Source organism: Scatophagus argus, chromosome 7 (assembly GCF_020382885.2).
Source record: "Scatophagus argus isolate fScaArg1 chromosome 7, fScaArg1.pri, whole genome shotgun sequence".
Classification (NCBI taxonomy): Eukaryota; Metazoa; Chordata; class Actinopteri; family Scatophagidae; genus Scatophagus; species Scatophagus argus.
Window position 1 is genome coordinate 20,618,499 of NC_058499.1, and position 21,847 is coordinate 20,640,345.

Genomic DNA, 21,847 nt, shown 5'->3' on the forward strand with positions numbered 1-21,847 from the left:
GATTTGTGGTTGGAAATATTAGTAGTTAGTAATGAAAGAACTTTCCATACAAGCCACTATTATTATTATTATACTGTAATATTATTGTATTGTACTACATTATTATGCTATTTAGCCGGTGAATGCTGAGTCAACATTCACAACCATATGTTCTTCTACTTTCCTTATCTGCTGCGTTGTCTTTGAACTCCTTCCACATTATCCAACATATTAAAATCATTAAATATCAAAATGTTCAGCTAATTTAGGGCTTTATTGCTATGTTTTAGATTGTGTTTGATATCTTTCATGATTTGAGACATAGTCAACATTTTACACAAAAAAGTTCCTATTAAAGTAAAGGGACAAGATGTTTAAAAATGCCACATTTTCCTGCATTTCAGCTTCAGTGCTCAGCCATAGTTTCAGCTGGTTATATATAATACTATATACAATAATACGTATCATAATATATTAAGATATGTTATTACATTATATAATTGTGGAGTATACTACATTGTTTTACAGGTAGGTTTGTTTCAAGTGTCCAGGTAATATCCTACATGTACTCATAGTTTGTAACGGTTTAATTAATGGATGGACTTCTTTCCTGGAGGACTTGAAGGTAGCATCATACACAACCCCGCTGTCAGACAGTGACGTCACCACACAGCGAGACGGACAGTTGAAGGCTTCGGGTACAGAGACTATTGTTGACGTTTTGTTTTGGTCGCTTTTGTCTGGATTTTGGGACATTTCGCCGACATTATTCCCCCTTCGACTCTACCATCACGCCTCAGTGCGGGGATCCAGCAAAGATGAAATGGATGTTTAAGGAGGACCATTCCCTCGGTAAAGGGGTTTGGGTTGTTATGAAACAAGAGATCTTCTTGTCATGTCATGCACCCTCCTTTCTGTTTTGCCTTCTCCGCCTCGTTTTTTTTGCCGTTTCATTCCACTCGAATGCACATATGCATGCTCGTCGCAGAAGCCTGCAGATTCCTGAAGTAAAATGTAAATCAATAGTGCTGCATGACGTGCTACACATGTAAACATGTCCAATGACGACTGCCGAAATCGGCCACATATTTAACATGGATCACCATCATAAGAGTCGGCAGATTTCCCCTTGAAACGTGTCTTTCATTAGCAAATTTTAATGTCGTCTTGCATTTAATGGTATTTGGTTCCTGCCAGAAACCCCCTGGTAGAATATTGGTCAAGTGTAGCAGAGAGTGGCAAAAAATACTCCACCGAGATGCACTTTATCCTTCTAGTAGCCTACTTTAACTTTTAACATTGCTTCACACTGCTGTAGGCTTCCACTCTCCAGGGTATATTTTGTACAAGACTGCCAGAGTTTCAAGGAAAATGAATAATATAAAGCAGGACATTTGACCAAAATGAGCAGCTAGTGTATATTACATGGTGAAAAACGTCTACTTTGTCCTTGTTCCGAAACTTGTTCCACTAACATGAACATTTTGGGGAATGTCTATTTGCAAGAATGTTGAATAGAGTTTGGTGTAAAGTGGTCTCCATATTCAGATAGGTGGGGGATAGATGGTTTTGTAACTCCACAAGCAACACATCTGTCGGTTCCTCTGCTACTTTCAGCTTCTATGCTCCTATTCTCCTCAGATACCCTCAAGTCTCCTTGTTAAGGAAACACTCCTGTTGGGTTTGTAGAGATGTTTCTAAAATAGGCCTCTTATCTGAGCAAAAGGAAGCAGGCAGCGTGCTAGGCTAAATGGATCCACCACACCTTATCACCCATCACTACAGCCTCCTCTCTCTGGCCTTTGTTAACTGTCTGCCTGCTGCATCTGTCTTTGCTCTTAAGGCACTCTGGAAATAGAAGCACTTTCACGTCCTCTTTGATAATGATCAGTACTAAAATGTTCAGTATCGTTTAATAAAACAGTTGTTGTGATTCAATTCTTAACAGTAATCACTGACACTATGGACCAGGCTTGGATGCATTTGGCACAAATGAGAATCTTTCTTTGACTTCCTGTTTGTGTCCCGTCTCTCCCTCAGAGCACCGATGTGTGGAATCAGCCAAAATACGCAACAAATATCCTGACAGAGTACCGGTGAGTGAGTGGGCGGTGGTGTCGTTGGCAGTGGGATGGAGCTTAAGTGTACAGATAGAGTGAGTGACAGAATGTCAGTTGTTAAGGAGTGAGTGACTGGATGAGCGAATGGCAGTATTCAGTAGGAAAGAAGAGAATGAGTGATGAGTGAGTGATAATCTTGGTGGACAGATTAGGATTTGGATAGAGCCCAGAGTGCACTGATTGTGACCCAGTGAAAAATATCAAATGTCAAAAATGGAGTATCCATAACTAAGTCTGAGAACCTTAATGATTTCCAAAGTTCCCGCTGTCTGCTTTGTTAATTACCTGAAGATAGATAGATAGATACTTTATTGATCCCGAGGGAAATTCAAGAAAGCCATTGATGCAGCAAAAAGACCAATTACTGTATTTACATGGCGTCTCACAGGTTTGACTCCATTTAGCTCTCCCCCCATCCCTATGATTTTGCTGATAAACTGAATTAGTCACATACATTTATTAATCACTTAAAGCCATGTTTCTAATTTTTTCAATGTTCTTTTTCAATTTCCCATCCAGTAGCTTCAATATTAGGTTGAATATTTATTCCACAATGGTGAGAATAGATGTAGTAACCAGGCATAGCTTTTAGAATCTAGAATACTATCTACAGTACACAAAGTGAAAAAAAAAGAAAAATAAAAGCTACTAAGTACGACATACATCAATATAAATAGTAACTGCTCAATGTCATGAAACAAAAATAGTCACAAATAATGTCAGGGAACAGGGTAAAGATACAAAAGTTGCAGTTGAGGGAATGGAGTTGATTGCTGAATAAAGCGTTATTGTGTCCAGTATTGGCGGCATACCATACAGAAACAAATATAAATATATAATTGACGTATCAACAGAGGTTCTATTGGACTCAAAATCTGAAAGTTAATCAGTCAGCTAATTCTGCTATTACTAAATGCTTCAACATGACGTTTCATATTTTACTTAAAGGTTTGGCATTTCACTATAAGCACAAGACACAGTAGGCCTCAACCAAAGGTCCTTACTAGCTCGAATTGGTTTGTATGCTAACATTAATACCCATCAGTTACTACAGCTAGTTTCAAATAAGGAAAAAAATGTTGATGTTCTAACCACTAATGAAAGTGTCATATATGCTCATTTTGTGTTTTCAGGTTTTATATCAAAATATTTCCTGAATTGTGCTTTAAATTTGGTCCAAAATTCAGTTATGAGGGGAAACATCAACAAACTTTCATATGGGGGCATAAAGATAACGATGAATGATATTGTAGATAAAAATCAGAACTAACACATCAAATGTCAGCAGTATAATACCCAAAGTAATGACCCTCAAAATTCACAGTCCCATTCTCCTACTGATAAGTGACTGATGTTACACTTCATGTAGACTTCTCGCACTGACAAACACACCACCGCTGGGAGGAAGGGAACATAGCACCATTGAGGACAAACACCTCAGGTGAGAGTTGCATATAGAGTGATATTATGGACAACATAAGGTGTTAAACTTCCTGCCCCGAAGGAATACAAACCCAGAGCCTTTTGTGTTTATAATAATGCCTGGTAAACTCAATCTTGCATGCTCCACTGCACTGTCAGATCGTACATAAGACCTTCAACACTTGAAAACAAAAGCAAGATAGAACAGCCCAGTGGATCAAATGACAATGAATCACATTGCTCTCAAAGGAGTTGCTCTTAATGATGCACCCAAGAGTATTATCACCCTGCTCTTTCGCTCACTTCATTAAACAGGTTAGCTTCTTTCACCTCGATGTTTTGAATTTACCACCCAAAACGTTACAGTTTTTTATAGGAGCCAAGCATGTGGCTGTGTTTCAGGGCCACACCATCAGAATCAGAATCAGAATGACTTTATTGCCATTGTAAGTGAAGAGGTTTCACATTACTAGGAATTTGTCTTGGTGATTGGTGCATACATAAAACGTAACATATTAACTTTGATTCATTAATCAAACAATCCAAATTAAAATAGGTGTTTTACCTGAAATCAAATCCTAATCTTAACAAATTAGTTTTGATGCCTAAACCTAACCAAAGTAATCTATTCCTAAAAATAACCAAACTGCAACCATTAGCATCAGTTGAGCGGCATTCCGATCATGTTGGTGGGTATCATATTTACGGGCACAGACCTCCATCATAGACCATCTGGCCCCCAAACGACAGACAAAATTTGTATAGTCTAACTAGCAAATATAATGAAACATTTAGCAGCTAATTTCCCTCAGGGCTGAATTCTAAATTTAAAAAACAGACCTAAAAGGATAGTGAATGTACTTATGTTTGACAGAAAGCCGACTCTAAATGAATAACGTTCCTTTGCTGTATCTGTACGCAGGCAACTCTTTGCTAATACTTTAGCTACTTTACCAAGTCTATAATATGTCAGATGTGTGTCTGATGTTCAGTTGTTGAAATGGACAATTGCCATTACATAGCCAAAAAATGTATTTCTGCTCTTTTCATTACTGACATTTCATGAAGACTGCACTTAAACAAGGTTCCTGCAGTGGCCCTTATAGGACATGGAAGACTTACTTGTCAGGGCTCAGCAATAACACTCACTGGTGACATATTATACTGCAATTTTATACAGCTACTGCAACCAGTATTAGACTCACTCCAGATGCAGCTGTAAAACTCACAAGGTTTGGCTGGACTCCATCAGGCTAAGAAGAGTCAGACAAACTGATATTTTCAAAACTGAGATGTTTACTGAGATTTTCAACCTGTGCCACATCATACAGTGTAAAAAGCCCAATTTCTATTGATGGATGTGCTCCAGGTGATTGTGGAGAAGGTTTCTGGCTCTCAGATAGTGGACATTGATAAGAGGAAGTACCTGGTGCCCTCTGACATCACAGTGGCCCAGTTCATGTGGATCATCAGGAAACGCATCCAGCTGCCTTCAGAGAAAGCCATCTTCCTCTTCGTTGACAAAACTGTCCCCCAGTCAAGGTAAGAGCAACACTGTACTCTGAAGCTGTCACGGCAGAAGATGAATTGAAACAGTTAAAGTTTAGGCTTATTTGTGACATGAAGATCCAAAGTAAATTTAAATGCAGTGTACAGGTCACTACAGACTGTGTAGCTCTTTGCTGATGATGCTATTTGTTTGTGGTAATTCTGTTCAGCACTCAGAATCATTGTTGAAATTGATAATTCATGAAGCAGGGAAAAGGGTTTTAACAGTTTTGTGGAGAGATTTTTAAAATCATTCATTTAAACAAGTACTCAAGACATTTGCTATTTAATGATCCTTGTTTATTAACGACTCTTTATGATGGTTAGGGTAGATTTCTGTTACACATTCAACGCTGAGCGGTGAAAATCCTCTTGTCAAATAATTTGATCAAACTGTAGATAGATTGCGCTTCTGCTGCAGGATCAAGTTCCCACCCACACACCCACCTGAACCAATTGCGGGGAGCCCTCAGCTGTCAATCATGACATTTCACTCTCGTCAAATAACTAATTAAAACCAAAAGCGTGATACAACACAGTGATCTTTTCCATCTTTGAGAAAAATTTGACTGGGTTGCAAGAGTAAATCCTACTTTCATGAAGGTTCTAATCTTCAGTTTTGTGTTGTTTCTACTATTTTATTCAACCCGTGGAGATCAGCTGCACTCTAAAATGGTTTCAATCCAAACTTAACATCCAAACCTTCATGAAGGGAGGTTTTATTGCAGCATTGTTGTTTTTGACTGCATTAGTTTTAGTAGGTGGGAGCAATAAACTTTGTGTGTATATTGGCTGAAAGGCACTACAGCACAAAGCACAGAAATGCCAAGAAACAGTATCATCTTTACATCGTTTGTAAAGAGAGCGCTGACAAAAGAGCTGAGCTCTTGGTCAAAACAAAAAAAAAAGGCGTATCTGACTCCAAGTCAGTGTGAACTCACAAAACATGTTGCCTTTCCCGGCTGTGTTGGGAAATACCTTTTGTATCAAGATTGTGTGCTAAAAAGGAGTGAGATATATTGGTATATTTTTTGGGTTTCTGACCCGTGTGTTTTAGCTGCTGCTGCTGCACACAGTGCTGAGGTAGAGAGCGTTTCCCACCTGCACCTGCTGAATGTCACCGGAAAGGGAGCTTGTAAAGCTGTTTGCCTCTAACGTCCTGAGTTTGTATACAGATTCAAATGAGCTTCCAAATGAGTTCCAAACAAGACCATTTATTTCAAACTGGAACTATTAGATAACCAAACCTCCTCATCCTGGATTGAGTAATATACACCTTTTTTGATATTCTTGTGTATTTTAAGTGTATTTTCAGTTGATGTTATGAGATATGCCACACATGGAAGGTACTTTTTACCTAAAGAATGACTGGTAAGTGTCTGTTTTGCTTTCAACAGGAATGTTTTTAAACAGGAATGTAAGAAATAGTACAATACTGCATGTTAATAAATAAAGTAGATATGAGCTGGGGAGAATGGTAAATTAATGCTGTTCTCGAAGGCACTCGGTGTCTATAGGCACACCCGGTCCCTGAGGCCTTGACCTTTTTAAAGGGATATGCAGTGAAAGCTAAAGACTTGGCCATTGTCGTACTATGTTTATGTGCCCACCTGCGTTGGGAGGAAAGAATGACCTCATAGTGTGTGAGTAAGTTTTCTATGAGGGTGAAGTTCCACCCATGCTCTCAATTTACACTTATTTTCACCAGTTCTTCATCTTACACTCACATATAGCTATTGAGATGCTGATGTGGTGCAAATACATCCAGTATATCTGTGGAATCTGACCTGCTTCCCAGTGGGTATTTACACGGTTGGGTCGGATTACTTTGAAATGTAGCCGGTTACTGAATACAAATTACAATGCAATTTTTGTAATTAATTTATTAATGCAAACAGAATACATTTAGTATTTTCATCATTTAGAGTTGCTCAGATCAATTACCCTTACAAAAAACAATACGAGCATAAACTATAGATGTACTGTGTGTTTATTCTACATCACGTCGGTTGATGTTTATTTTGTGTACGTGTTTTCTGCCGTTTCTGCTGCTGTAGTCAAAAAAATGTAGGAAGAGCACATACTCAAAATCTTCATCTACCATTTTCAGTGTAAATAAAAAAGAATAAAATCTCTATTATCATCTTCAAAAATATTAGTTAAAGTTGAAACAGACTGGATTACCAGTCACACTTCATTTTCCTGGGAGATTTTTTGCGCCTGAAAGCAGACAGAATTGCATAGTGAAAGAGGTTTAAAAGGAACCAATGTCGAGGGCCTTAAAGTTATAATTGTCTTTAATTGTCGTGATATCAAACCCCATTTTGGTTCTTTTTATGATCTCCATTTTTGCTGTAATAGCCTCTCAATGTATTTAATCTATGTAATGGCGGGGTCCGTGTATTCACAGGAAATAATGTATACATGTAATCCATCTCATTCACCTCACTTGCTACAATAACCATGTGTCACCAAATATCTGAAGGGTCACAGCTTTAAGTTCTTTGTTTGTAAAAGTAGCATTATAATTACTGAATCCCACAGTAACCCTATCAGTTAAACAATGATACCTGAGTGTCAATCAGTAAACGTCGTCTCCAGCAGCACTGACCATGGGTATATACATATTTTTGGCATTTTACCGTAGTTCATGTTACCTAAATGAAGAGACTTAAAAACCTGACTTTCTCCTGAGAGGAATGCTATTAGAGAAATGTGATTCGACCTTTGTGTTGCAGTAGGATGCACCTGGAGCCTCATTTATAAAACAGAACTTCCGATTAGTTTTGATCTTACGTAGGTCCTAGGCGGGAAACCAACGGTGAATATGACCTCATCTCTAAACAAAGCCTAGATGTGAAATAAAGTGATTTTCCTGCTGGTTGTTCACTACAGCGGTCACACACTCCCAGGCTGCATGTTTAGCTTTGTTTGTCAAATTACATCTACTCATATGTGTTGTCTGGCTTCAAGCTCCTCCACCATCAACATGATGTCATCTTCCAAAAAGTTTGATTTTATCTTTTGATTCATGGCTACTCCTGATTAAACCTTCATTTGTACTGGCATTATACAAGGGAAAATCACAATGCAGGTGCTTAAATCAACTTAAATCAATTTAACCTGATGTAAGAGTTATAGATCACAGTTGCATAAGTTTCAAAGAATAGAACTTGCTTAAGCAAGGTTTTTTAGGCTGAGCATCACTGATGAATTGAACATAAGCACACCCAGAAATGATCCTAAAACTAAGACTAAGTAATCTAAGAGTATTTTATACATGATGCCTCTGGGCTACAGATTATCACAGCAGATACTTCTCAATGATGAGTCAGCAGAGGATTCTGGACAAACAGGAACTGAAAGACAATATGACACCCACAGCTTCCTTATCCTACTAATTGATCTCAGATTCATAATAAATATAAGACAGATCCCACACAGGTAAAATATATTGTCTAATATTTATCTAACTGTGGAAAGACAGATGAAAGTGTAATTCCCAAAGTGCTGTGCCCTCTGTAAACGTCACAACTGATCTGTTGAGTGCTATCCACCTCTGACTGAAAGCACAAAAATTAAGAAAGATGCACTCCAAAGCCAGTTGAGTTTCTCTTACCAACTGACATTTATGCTGTCAGCCAACAACAAGCCAACAAGCAACAGCAACAACAAATAGAGTCCAAGTGTATATGTGAGATAAGCTAAAATCATCTGATGATATCTGACACGTTGGCTGAATGGTTGGGTTTGGTTGGTTTAAATCCAAATGCTAGTGGAGGCTTCCATCTTCAGAAACTCAGACTGGAGACATAAATGAATTGGATTCTACTTGACTCTGTGTGTGATCTAATCTGAGTCTGGTTTCTGCTATGCTGTGTGTTGCAGTCTGACTATGGGCCAGCTGTACGACAAGGAGAAGGACGAGGACGGCTTTCTGTACGTGGCCTACAGCGGAGAAAACACCTTTGGTTACAGGGCCTCTTCTACAACAAAGGGTTAAAGCTTCACTGAATATCAGTTTCTCTTCCTCTCCCTCTCTCTCTCTCTCTCACACACACACACACACACACACACACACACACACACACACACACACAGTAGTGCCCAACATATAATAGAGTACAATGTTTCAGACATTGATCTTTTCGTGCATTACATGAGTAAGGCACCTACACACTTGGCACAGTCATTTATGGTCAACTTTTGATACTAAAACACACACATTTTGGGTAAAAATGAAAATTAATTATTAACCAAAATACTACGATTAACAATCTTGTTCTTTTTGTTTTTCGACATGCTCAGATTATTAGTGTCACTGTTGACTTTAATGATTAGACTTTTTATGATTTAAAGGTCAGTTGTGGAGAGAAATATCTTTAACACTGCCGTACAATTAGAATAACAACCACCACACATTGTAGACATGTCAGATATCAATAATTTCAACATTTGTATTACATTTAGGGGGGAAAAAAACCCAACCCAAAAGCCCAATCATGATACGTATTCTTTCAGTCTAGATTTTTGTTCAGACATTTCTGTTTTGCTGAAGTGAGAAAGAAACCCTATAATCACATGACTAGCATCACTAACCATGTTACAGATGTGTTTGTATGGCTTGTCATATCATGTGTGAAAATGTTAGTGTGTACAGGGACACTCAGCACTATGATAGGCTCGGAGAACGATTGTAAACACATGAAAGAAGCAGCTCATGTTATGGAGACATTGAATGAGGGTGCTCAGGGTCAGGGCCAGCACCGGTCCCTGGGGTGATACTGAGTGCTTCCCAGTCTGGATGTTATGTATTTGCACATTATGCTTGCTGAAGAGATGTCAGCACCATCCAGGATATCTCATGATGCCAACAGCACGTCATGCACCTCAGTGAACGGCTAAAGAAATCCAACACTTTACTTGAAGTTGATTGTGTTGTGTATTGTGATATTATTACACTGACATCACAGAGCAGCAATCTGAAAATTAAAACTCACTCAGCTGCTCTTCTTATATCATCAGTCTGTAACGCTTCAGTAAAGGCTTCCTACAGTTCCCAGAATGCCATGCGTGTGTGCAACCATGTCTTTTGTGAATCATGAGGGTGTTACATGCTTAAAGGAAAAAAATCAACCTAAAAACAAAAGCAGCACTTACGAAAGTTTTTGTATCAGCAATGGACCATGTGACTATGCGCAATGTGAAAAAGGTCACTGGAAGACATGAACCCACAGAGAATTCTTACTCTGCAGTCTCCTTCAGCTCTAAGTCTGTTAAAGCTCATTGTTTTGGTTTGCTGGTCTGCAATCGCGGCTCTTATCAAGCTAGTTTCCAGATGTGGCAGGCAGCTGTTTTTAGTGAAAAAACCAGCTCTGACAGACCTACTGTAAACATGTCTGCTACCTGCTCAGCAACAAACGATTGGAGAGTTGGACAAAGTTAGCTAGTATTTAGCAGCCGGGGTGGCATTTTTTTTTTAGTAGCTGGTGGAGACCAAAACAAAGCTGAAAGGAGAGTGAATATTGGACTTAATGTCATCAGGCATCAACGAGGATTTAAATGAATTTTAATGTTACTCCATGCCTGCTAGATGTGTAAATAGGAGTGTGTAAAAGGCTTAGGTCAAACCCTAATTAGCCAGAAGCTTGTCCTTTTTTTCCTTTTTTGTTGAACATTCAACAACATTCTTACATTCTGGCAAATGTAAGAACTCAAAAGTAGAGGAAGCAGTAATTCAGTATTTTCCTTGAATGAAATAGGGAGAGATACACAGTATTTGAACATGTCCCTAAATCAAGATTTAATAATTAATATGCACAAGACTCTCCGTGGAAATGTTGGTTAATAAAATCTATTTTTATTGTACAGAGTGTTCTCATACTGTTAATCATTGTGTGTGGGTTTCATTTATTAACCTGGTCTCTCTGGGGCTCTGTACTTTCACATTGCATACAAAAATGGCAAGTTGTGGGTGTGGGTGTGTGTGTGTATATATATACACACACACACATCACTGTAATTCACATTTCCAGTACTTCAAGTAAAGAGTTGCTCACATCTTTGGCTGCAAAGGTGTCAGAGTTATAAAGTCACAACCACTTATAATCTTTCTACTCTTCACTCAGATGACCCTTGACAAGCTGATGCATTGGCTGCAGCTGTAGTTGTTGGTGCTGAATCAGACAGGTGTCTTTGCACCCTTTACTTGACCCATTAAACTATTAATTTTTGTGAACCACAAGGCTAACTGAGACTTCAAGGCATGGTATGTTTATGTGCAATATATTGATTAAGTGCTATGGTAGTCAGTATTGTTTTGTTTCATTAGTGTTGTATGATTGTTCAAAATATCTGGAAGATATAAAGGAATTTTAGATATTTGAAAAGAATGGGTAAGGTAGCTGGAAGACCTGACCAATAAAAATGAATGTAAAATGAATTGTGACGTGTTTTTGTCTCGTTGAAAAGTAACAGAATAGGGAAATCTTAATGCTTCAGCATACCAAGACATTTTGGACAATGCTATGCTTCAAACGTTGTGGCAACAGTTTGGGGAAGGCCCTTTTCTATTCCAGCATGACTGTGCCCCAGTGCACAAAGCAAAGTCCATAAAGAGATGGCTGGATGAGTTTGGTGTGGAAGAACTTGACTGGCCCACACAGAGTCCTGACCTCAACCCCATCCAACACCTTTGGGATGAACTGGAACAGAGATTGTGATTCAGGCCTTTTGGTCCAACATCAGTGTCTGACCTCACAAATGCTCTACTGCATGAATGGGCAAAAATTCCCACAGAAACACTTGTGGAAAGTCTTCCCAGAAGAGTGAAAGCTGTTATAGCTGCAAAGCTGTCTGTATATTTAGAATGCAATGTCATTAAAGTTCCTGTTGGTGAATTGGTGAGCTGTCCCAATACTTTTGTATATAATGTATGTTAGCACATTTACACTAAATTTAAAGGTAACTTGTGCAGCACTAGAGTGCCATATAGCAGTGTTTACAGGCCTTGACACACATGCGAGCCATTTCACACTGATCCACTGATCCATTATGTTCACAAAGACAGTGAAGGAGAAGACTGCTAGGAAGATGACATGGACGCACACAATGTAGGATTTTAAATGTCATACTGTGATACTTAATAAATACGCCCCAGCGTCTGATCAGCACACACATGCTGTGTCCGAAAATGACACGCAGCTCACTGCATGCTCAGTATGTGTGATATCGCTCAACATTCCTAGTTGTGTGAACTTAGACCTACTGCTCAGAGAATATCACGTCAGTTCCTTTCCCGTTCCGAGATGCATAATTATGGCAACCCATGCCGGCAAGGGACTAATTTTAAAAAAAATATATTACATCTCGCAAAGTGAAACCACATACTTAATGAATTACTTAAGTGCTTCAGTTGCTGTCAACTCTCATCTGTTACTGTAATGTGTAATGTCCAGTGCTTTTGGCAACTGGTTTCATGCTAAGATTTCAGACATAAAAAAAAAATAATAATAATTTACATACTGTTAGCCCCGCTAAATAGCATGTTAGGTTGGCTTTTTGGAACAAGCCACACACTCCCACGTGGAGACAGTGATAGGTCGTGTGATTTCTGAAAGCAGTCAACATATCATGTTACTGCATTCTGTGGTTCATCTCACTGGTGTCCTCGTAGAGTCTTTAGAGCCAGTTGTTGCGTGTTTGTTAGTCTTGCATTTGCAGATTTTGCCCCTATCACCACAGTCCTCGTAACTGTTGTGTAAACAAACAAAAACCATGCAGTATTTGTGTATTGTTTCATAATAGATTGGTGACTAGTTGAGAGAATGAACATCAAACATTGAGCTCAGAGTGAGTTGTATAGAACTTGAAGCAAACCACAGTTGGCACTCCATGTGAATAAGCAAGCAAACATTCACTAACCTTTACAAAATATTCAGCAAACACCAAACTAATCCAGTTAGCCGCCTTATCTACAGAGCTAAAGCTTGTGAAAACAAATCATTACTTTAAGTAATAAATCAGTCAATCACTCAACTCAACTGTTTCCACTGAGAGAAACATGGTGACAGAGTTTAATGCGTTAATCTTAATGCACACAAAGTCTGTAAACGCAAAAGGGTGTGTTGTCAGTTCCTTAAACAGAGTGAAAAACATTACAATTAATAGCTGTTTGGTTATTTTAGTGAGCATCAAGTATGCAGTGAATGTCATTCTATGTGTGAATGTTCAATGTCATTCAATTCTTTAAACATCTGTAACGCAGAGGAATGAGACTGACGTCAAACACACAGTGTAAGGCTTCCTTCTTATAACCTGCAACAGGTTGTTCAGCATTAGCTGAGCTGAAATGGGTTATTATCCCTTAGTGGAAACTGCTTAGCTAAAGCAATAACACAATGGATCCTCAGTTCCTGCACTCATTTGGTATCTGCAGGTTCAACTTGTTCTTTTGTCTTCGTGAGTGCGTGTGAGTGTGTCACACTTCATGAGTGTGTCACATGCTCTGGAAACAGCCTGGTCATGTCTACAGATTACCTCAGACTGAATACAGACATGTGTACAACCATTACTGTGGTGGGTTTGACTTCAAACCACCTGAGCAGAATGCTTGTGGCAGGGAACTCGCAAAGGGAGAACATTCAGACAAGGACTGGGAATTCAATGCAGAACCTATTTTCCTGCGTGCTGTGATTTCAGAGCATGAAGTCCAGGCAGCTGCAGTCAGAACACGTTACACACATTGTGAAAATAAAACCATCATCGTCATGCTGAAGAGAGGTCAGCAACGTCTTTGAACAGCATGACCGGGCAGGGCGTCATGCTGTTGCTAGCAGTGACACCCGGGGCTAAGCCAGGGAAAATCAAATATCCCCAAACAGCTGACCTAACAGGCGTTAGGAAATGAATGAACTCTGATTAGTCAAGTTTGTCCTCGTATTAAGTGTGACATGTTGAAGGTGGTTCAGTATATACCAGCATCAATGTTTGAAATGTGAGTTTCACAGGCTCACAGAAGAGCGACAGCTGCAGACATCACCGTTCTTGCTTTAACAAAGTCACCTTTTCATGGATCTTGGGGAGGGCAGTTTGGCTGCAGGTAGTGGGCTGTCTCAGCGGAAGAGCAGGAGATTTCTGTCGCTGCGTGGCCACAGAGGGAAGGCCTGGCTGTGGAGCTGCTGCCAGGCCTGCTGGTACGACTCAGACGCCTGCTTGTAGTCCCAGTAGGTCTGCAGCTCCGGTCTCCTGAACAGACACACATCACAGGAGCATGAGGGGAGAAACCCCATTACTGTTCACACTCTGTGTTCACACGACCATTTAAACAAATCTCCCCGCTGTGATTAGTGGCCTAATGTATCACACACAAGGTTAATACACTTCAAAATGATCAACATCGGATACCTTCTCTCTCAAACAATGCTTTGGTCATGCTAGAACATAAAGCAAACTCTGGTGCTTTTTTATGTCTACGCCTCTAACAGACTAAATTTAAGTCCAGGGAGTGTTCCTCACCCTGCATGTTTCACATTTTTTTGATATGTGTATAACTGAACTTCCTCTTGATTGGACAAGGCTAAGCACCCCAGTGACGTTGCTTAGTACCCACGAGTATTTATTTTGGAAGATCCTTTAAGTGGAGATCAAATTCCAGCAATGGATAGCAGCAACCATTATGTCAGACAGGAAAATGTATGCACAACAATGGACGTCAGTTGTTATGCAGTCTGAACTTATCCCCTTGTTGAATAGTATCTTTTCACTGGCTCAGCTTATAGCTCAGCCTTTAGCCATTTATTTTTGTAAGACATCTAATGTAAACACTATAGAACCAATCTCTGTGATATTTTGTACTTTTCTTTTTGTCAGTAAATCCTATAAAAACCCCCCAAAACTAACAATGACTTAACACTAACAAGAACGGTCCCAGTGAGCTGTTTTCTGAAATTTCTGAGCCTTTTTTTAAAGAATAAAAATATACCCTGGACTTTCTGAAGGTTTGTGTCTTCAGTAGGAACAAGTGGACCACTGATTTATACAGACTAGTACAAATATCAAAGAATATAAGATAATGCTAGCCTTATCCTTTAAACAGCACATGTACAGCACATGTATATTTGTGACTAAGAGTTTAGAGTTCACTAAGAGTCTAACCTGGGAATAACAACCTCTTACATTACAACGAAAATCACTTCAAAAATGCACCAAAACCACCAATGCCTGTTGTTTTTTTCTTCCCAAATGCACACTGTAAAAAAGGCCACCTGTTACAGGATTAGCATGTGCTAACACATGATCAGGTAACTTGAGTCACTGCTTTGTGAGTATGTCATTTCTGCCACTCATGGTCTCACAATCAAGACAAAAAAACATTGTTTGGTGAAGCAGTGAAGTCGTGTGGGATCGAAAATAAAGCAGATAAAAAGTGGACTGTTTGGGTCTCAAGTAGCTGCTTTGTTTAATGATTTATTGCTGTAAATGCAAACAAATGGAAACTTCCAGGCAAATTCAGCTGTCTCTCCTTATCCGACACACCACTGTTGTTGCTGATAATGCTGTCATTGTATGATGGGATGGATGCAGGAGTGTATATGAGTGTGAGTGTCCGGCCGGACAGGAGTGGGATCAGGTTATCTGCTAAAAATGCAGATAAACAGTGGAAACACTGTTCTCCCTTTGGAGAGGATTGTCAACACACACACACACACACACACACACAAAGTTATGTTTCCTTCACTATTGGGGACATTACTTGAACTTACATTCACTTCATGGAGACTTACCCTAACCGTAACCTTAATCTAACCTTAAACTAAGTCTTCATGGTAAAATGTAAAGCTTTACATCAACTGTTGGTAACCCTGAACATAACCACGGACTCAAAAATCAGTTTCCAATTTTTTTCCAGGGATTCTTGCCTATATGTCTCAAAGTCCTATATGTCCTATAAGTCTCAAAGTCACACACAGTGAATGCCACAGCACACATTCCTATGCACACACAATATTCTTTGTGTAATCTCAGCAATCTATGTGACACCCTATACCTCTTGGAAAGAACTACATGGGCCATTGTGTGAGCTCCACTTGAGGGAAAATATCAGACTCTTAAAACATAAACCTCTGCACTTTAAGGCCTGTTGCACCTTGTCTTCATAACGCTGTTACTTGTGGTCACTGTCACACATAAACATTTGCTTATTGCTGTTGGTAGTTTGCTTAGCCATCAATTCGACATGCTTCAGCAGCAGATGAGAAGAGAGTTACCCAAAAGGACAAAATGATGAAAGCCAGACTAGATCTTTTGGAGATCTCCATTAGTGTTTTGGGCTGTCCAGATTTTTATTTGGGGCTGTTTAAAACCACAGAGGGCTTATCAAAGAACCTATTGTGTATTACCGGAGAGAGCTGGGAAGTGCTGAAGGGTCAGTGGCTGATACCAGAGACAGGAAGGAATGAAAAAGCTCCAGTTTACACAGAAGAGACCTGAGAACACACAAACATGCAGAAATGGCGTCTGAATTAGTCTTGGTGTGACTTCTGTGTGTACTACATGTGATAACATGCATTACTCATTTATATTGTAATAATGAGAGTGTGTCGGCTCTACCTGGCTTTAGCTGTGCCGAGGGCCTTCTTGGTGACTCCGTGTTTGTAGCCGTTAGCAGTGACATCTACTGGCTGCTCAGTCACATTACACCAGCTGATGGCTGTAACACATGCAGACTGGACAGGCTCAATCACAGTATAAATACTGTCTTCTCATGATGATTTTGTGACTTTTAACTTTCATATCAACATTTATATATTTTAGAAGTTAGTATAACATCAATACCAGGTCTGCATTACTCTACTATGTAAGTACATAGGAGAGGACCAGAGGGTTTCCCTGGAGCAGGAGAAAAGTCACTAGAGAAATATTTGGTATCTTTGTTTTTTTCCTTTTTTTTCCTCAAGATTATGTTTCTGTGGGAATTTTTGCCCATTCATGCAGTAGAGCATTTGTGAGGTCAGACACTGATGTTGGACCAAAAGGCCTGAATCACAATCTCTGTTCCAGTTCATCCCAAAGGTGTTGGATGGGGTTGAGGTCAGGACTCTGTGTGGGCCAGTCAAGTTCTTCCACACCAAACTCATCCAGCCATGTCTTTATGGACTTTGCTTTGTGCACTGGGACACAGTCATGCTGGAATAGAAAAGGACCTTCAACAAACTGTTGCCACAACGTTTGAAGCATAGCATTGTCCAAAATGTCTTGGTATGCTGAAGCATTAAGATTTCCCTTCACTGGAAATGAGGGGCCCAGCCCAACCCCTGAAAAACAGTTCCATAAAGACGTGTGTCTGGATACTTTCATCTATATAGTATATGATCCAGACGGTTCAAATTACCTTTCTGACTCACCAACCATGGTTCAGGGCCATCTACTGCCCAAGCACAATTTTTACCAGGCAATATAATAAACTGCCTTTATGTCACATATACATAGTTTCAGTACATTTCATTGAGATAATGGCCTTCTTTGAGTTACTTGTCAAAAAGTACACGTACCCGCATTTGTTTCTTGACAGATGTTAGCTTGGTCTAGATATGCATTGTAACCTCAGCCAGTGCAAATCTGGGTTGTTCTTAGGTTATACTTTGTGTCTGACAACACAGGAATAAGCCAAGCCTTAAATGAAAATCAACTTGTCACCCAACTGATTTCACCTTCATCGGATGCAGGACAAACAAATCTCTCTTTCCTTAAGTACCCTGAGTGACACACTCACTTATGATTCAGGCACTTCCATATTCTTTAGTGATTCAGATATACGTGTCATTCAGAGTAATACATTATTATGATGTGAATCCCAACAACATAAATGCTGATTACAAGTCAGAAATGGATAATTAATGTAACTCACATGGGACATGAATGTGGAATTAATGTTCCTCCTGGTCAATCCCACCTGCCCATGCATGCATTTGTGTGTGTGTGTGTGTGAGAGAGAGAGAGACGACCCCACCTGCACCACAGGGGGCGATACGTCCCTGCCCAGCCTGGTGATGGAGCTCAGTCTGGCCATGGCTGAAGGTGAACTCCAGGCTGGACTGGAGCAACACGAGTGGACAGACAGAGAAACCAGCCGGGAGGTCCGATACATGGGAACACCTGGGGAGTACAGGAGGAATACAGTCATGAAAAGTCTACTGACTCCTTTACAATGAAGGAAAAGCACCAACAATGCTGTATTAACAAAATCAGTTACTGCTGCTTTAAAAATGCCATCTTGAGTGAATATTCTTTCATGGAGCTCAAAACTTTTACCTAAACTGTGCTGATTAAAAAGCTTTTTCATGTTATTCATTTAAAAATGGCTTGTCTTCCAGCTGTCTGAAAACATTATCAAATGAAGAGTTAAACTATAACACCTATTAATGTCATAGTTTAACTCTTGGTTAAAGGGAAACTCAAAGACGTTTCATTTACAATGATATTTATTAACTGGCTTCATGTTTCAGCATTACTTCTCACCTTGTGACTAAAGCTCTGTGCATAACTTCTTGGCTGTATGGACACTTCCCCACCACCACAGTGCTGAAGTAGAGCGCATCCTGTAGGTAATGGGACAGCAGTGCACCCTGGAAGCCTAGCACAGCCCATCGGGCCAGTTTGTCACTGCAGGAGAGGGACAGGGTTCGCTCTCCTCGCCCTGGTTTCACACGAAGCACCCCTATGTTGTGGTATCCCACCCCAGGGTGCAGAGGGTCAGCTAGGCCACCTGGGACACACTTGGCCCCTGTTCTGTGAATGTCTGGCACCTGTGGATGTAGTCCAGCACTGCCAGAGAGGCCTCTACTTTTCATCTCTAGCAGTACTGAATCAGTTTTTGCAGACTGACTCTGTGATGGAGTTTCACTTTTAGATGAATTTGAAAGGAACGACTGGGATTGTTTGAGGTCTTCTCTGTCCTCCAGCTTTTTCTCTGCTGTCTCCAGTTCCTCCAGACGAGGCAGTTTAGTATTTTTCCCTTCACTTGGTTCCTCAGCTTTTCTTTTCTTGTCTCCTCCTCCAGCAATGCCACCATCGCCCTTTACAGATGTGACAGGAGGGCAGGGCTGGGACTGGGTGTCAGTCATGGGGATGATGGAGGCGTCACCACCTGGTAAGACACAAGAAGTTCTAGGACAATTCACTGGCATGGGGACCGAGTTCAACTTTGTAAAGGCGGAAACTGATATTTTTGACTAAGACTGTCTGACAAGAACAGAAGTCTTTGAAACAGCATTTAGATGAACATGGGGGAGTCAAACTGTCTTTCTATAAGAACCAGAATTAACAGAAACTGTAAAGAAAAAATATTCAAGAAGAACAAAGCATTATAAGAGATGTCAAACAACTCATGAATCATGGAAAAATCTTGCACTACTTCACAAAGAATACATGCCTTTAATAAATATGTCTACACTGCAACAGAATATGTGCACAATATATGACCACAGAACAGAATATGACCACAACATATATGTGGTCATTTAAATAATGCAGATCACCCCACATAAGCTGCTAGTGACCACATTAAAAACTGTGAAACAGATCACCCGTTGGGTACACTGGGAACATACTGGACTCACAGGGAGTGTGACTGGTAAAGAAGAGGAAAGAAACTCCAGGCTGAAGCTTCCATTTGCCCGGCTCATTTGCTTGACAAAACACAGAGCTGACCCCTCCACTCACGGCCTTGTGCAGCTCCTGGATCAGGTACCTACAACGTCACACACACAAAATGCTACAGTCTATAATCACACTGTAAGTATCACCACTGCCAGCAAGCTACTGGGAACACATGAAACCGAGCACGAATGCACACCTGATACACCCCCTTCTGGCAATGACTTCTGCGTGGCTGTCATTAAGTACATCACCTAAACAGAAGAGAGGATCAAGAATAACAAAATATACTGATGTAAAGGTAGTTTTCATACATTATTTTAAAGCACTGATTTGCTGTAACCTAATGTCTTCAGAGGCGACAGCAAAAACTAGCTTCCCTTCAGTAAAAAGATACTTTTCCATTACAACACTTGAATGCACCATTTTTGATGACGTTTAAATCACTTCTCACATGTGACTGACACATTCAAACGGGACACAAAGGAAATATTTGACTGGGCTGCCAAAACAAGCTGTCTGTATCTCTGTGTGACACTGACTCTTGTACAGTATGAACATGAAGACCACACACCACTGGGACTCATAGCTGCTCGTCCAATACATTTGGTCCCAGTTCCCAGAGAAACGACCTCCTTTTCAACTGCGAAAGAGGGGGAAAAAAACATTTCATTAGGACGACATTTATACAGACGACATCATATACTCCGCCCGTACACTAACTAATTTGCTTTCCACACATTTTCATATCCAATTTGTGGTCTTTGTGTTTTAATTCGTTTCGGAGTGTCTAGGTGTTAGTGTGAATAACCACACATAGGCAGAACATTTCTTTAGTCTGTTATAGTCTTAACATTTTATGTTTTGTCCTCTGCAGCGTACACTGGACAAGGTCGTATTTGTTCTCCTTTGAAGTCTGAACCAACGGTGTTCGTTTACGTACATTGAACGTTACTAAAAAGATCCTAAAGGGGACTTATCGTTACTTTTCTTGCCACTACGTACGGTACATTAACGTCGGCTAAAAGGTAACGTTAGCGTGTTGTGGGCGTATCATATTTGGCAGGAGAAAAGTCCTAGTAAAATGAATCTAGGTTTGAAAACAATAAAGAAAACACACATGTTCTTCTACAGTTCATGCCGTAGTCCAACCTGTGTCAGAGTGAGCACACCGGCTGATTTTGACCACAGCAGCCAGCAGGGTCCACTCTCTGCCCGCCTCAGGCTTCCCTCTCCGGGGAAGTTGGTTGAAACGCTCGTAGCACAAGCCGGCAATTTCATCCGCGTTAAGCATGTCAGGAGCGTGTATGTGGAGGCTGGCAGGTTGTAGAAATATTGTTGAAGTTAATGGCGAATATGTTAAAAGTGTCACAGTCTCACATGGTATTCAGGTTCGTCCCAAGCCGCTTTGAGGCATCTAGAGGAAACATAGAAGTTACTTCCGGGCCGAACCAAGAAATACTTTACTTTCACAATAAAGGTCCTCAATTAACGGAGGAGGGACAATTTTAAATTTAATACGTAAATAGAAATATTAAATACGTTTAACAGAAATAGTAATTGTAGCATATTAGTAGTATTCGCTGTAGTAGGTATTAAGTGATGGAAGAATTAGAAAAAAATAGGACATCATCAAAACTTTAAGTGATCACTAGCTCCTTGATTCCAGTTCATTAAAAATTAAAAACAAAATACATACATACACTGACTGTATAAAAACTTCAGAAATGAAATACAGTTCACACATTCAGGTAAACGCTTTCAGAAATAAATGAAAAATATTAAAAAATAGCAATGCCACGGTGTATTATTACTTTGTACTGTCTCTTATATTTATATGTCACGCAAATAGAAATTCACATCATTTTACTTGGATCAAAATTGCTAACACCTTATTATGTTAGCAGCCTGTTCATGTAGCCGTGTAGACCTACGTTTAACTATGTTTTGGATCAACAACCTTAATTTGCGCAGTAACTGTTGCTGTGGTTGCTGAGGTCCTTAAATGCATCTTACCACTGATGGTTCTGTTACATCAGACCACTGAGAGGTTTTGGTGTTGCAGAGGAGCAGCACTCCACTGAAAAAATCACAAGTAATAAAGTTGATCGAAATTAAACAAG

The 21,847-nt window shown here is 39.9% G+C and overlaps 2 protein-coding genes across 3 annotated transcripts; one reads left to right on the forward strand and one right to left on the reverse strand.

Moving 5' to 3' along the window:
* The first annotated feature begins 608 nt into the window (after positions 1-608).
* gabarapl2 (GABA(A) receptor-associated protein like 2) lies at positions 609-10,180 on the forward strand. Its single transcript, XM_046393999.1, has 4 exons — positions 609-831; positions 2,020-2,075; positions 4,891-5,063; positions 8,958-10,180. The coding sequence occupies exons 1-4, from the start codon at positions 798-800 to the stop codon at positions 9,070-9,072; spliced, it is 378 nt and encodes a 125-aa protein (XP_046249955.1). The 5' UTR covers positions 609-797; the 3' UTR covers positions 9,073-10,180.
* On the reverse strand, positions 1,472-21,173 carry adat1 (adenosine deaminase tRNA specific 1). 2 transcript variants are annotated; one of them, XR_006843813.1, is made up of 10 exons: positions 20,877-21,173; positions 20,299-20,367; positions 19,924-19,978; positions 19,688-19,818; positions 18,588-19,215; positions 18,079-18,224; positions 16,680-16,779; positions 16,469-16,555; positions 14,133-14,315; positions 1,472-5,088 (listed from the first exon to the last, which is right to left on the reverse strand). XR_006843813.1 is itself a non-coding variant. In XM_046393997.1 (9 exons), the coding sequence occupies exons 1-9, from the start codon at positions 21,016-21,018 to the stop codon at positions 14,183-14,185; spliced, it is 1,491 nt and encodes a 496-aa protein (XP_046249953.1). In that variant the 5' UTR covers positions 21,019-21,173; the 3' UTR covers positions 13,105-14,182. The 2 variants fall into 2 exon arrangements, 1 of the variants encoding a protein (XP_046249953.1); XM_046393997.1 differs by lacking the exon at positions 1,472-5,088 and having other exon boundaries at positions 13,105-14,315.
* Between the last annotated feature and the right edge of the window lie 674 nt (positions 21,174-21,847).

Excerpts from the sequence above, each read along its gene's own strand:
- gabarapl2 (XM_046393999.1), top strand. The coding sequence starts at position 798 with ATGAAATGGATGTTTAAGGAGGACCATTCCCTCG. Across the intron at positions 2,076-4,890 it reads AATATCCTGACAGAGTACCG|GTGATTGTGGAGAAGGTTTC; the intron begins GTGAGTGAGTGG and ends GATGTGCTCCAG. Across the intron at positions 5,064-8,957 it reads AAAACTGTCCCCCAGTCAAG|TCTGACTATGGGCCAGCTGT; the intron begins GTAAGAGCAACA and ends TGTGTGTTGCAG.
- adat1 (XM_046393997.1), bottom strand. The coding sequence starts at position 21,018 with ATGCTTAACGCGGATGAAATTGCCGGCTTGTGCTACGAGCGTTTCAAC. Across the intron at positions 18,225-18,587 it reads CACAGAGCTTTAGTCACAAG|GTGTTCCCATGTATCGGACC; the intron begins GTGAGAAGTAAT and ends TGTACTCCCCAG. Across the intron at positions 16,780-18,078 it reads TATCGCCCCCTGTGGTGCAG|CCATCAGCTGGTGTAATGTG; the intron begins GTGGGGTCGTCT and ends CATGTGTTACAG.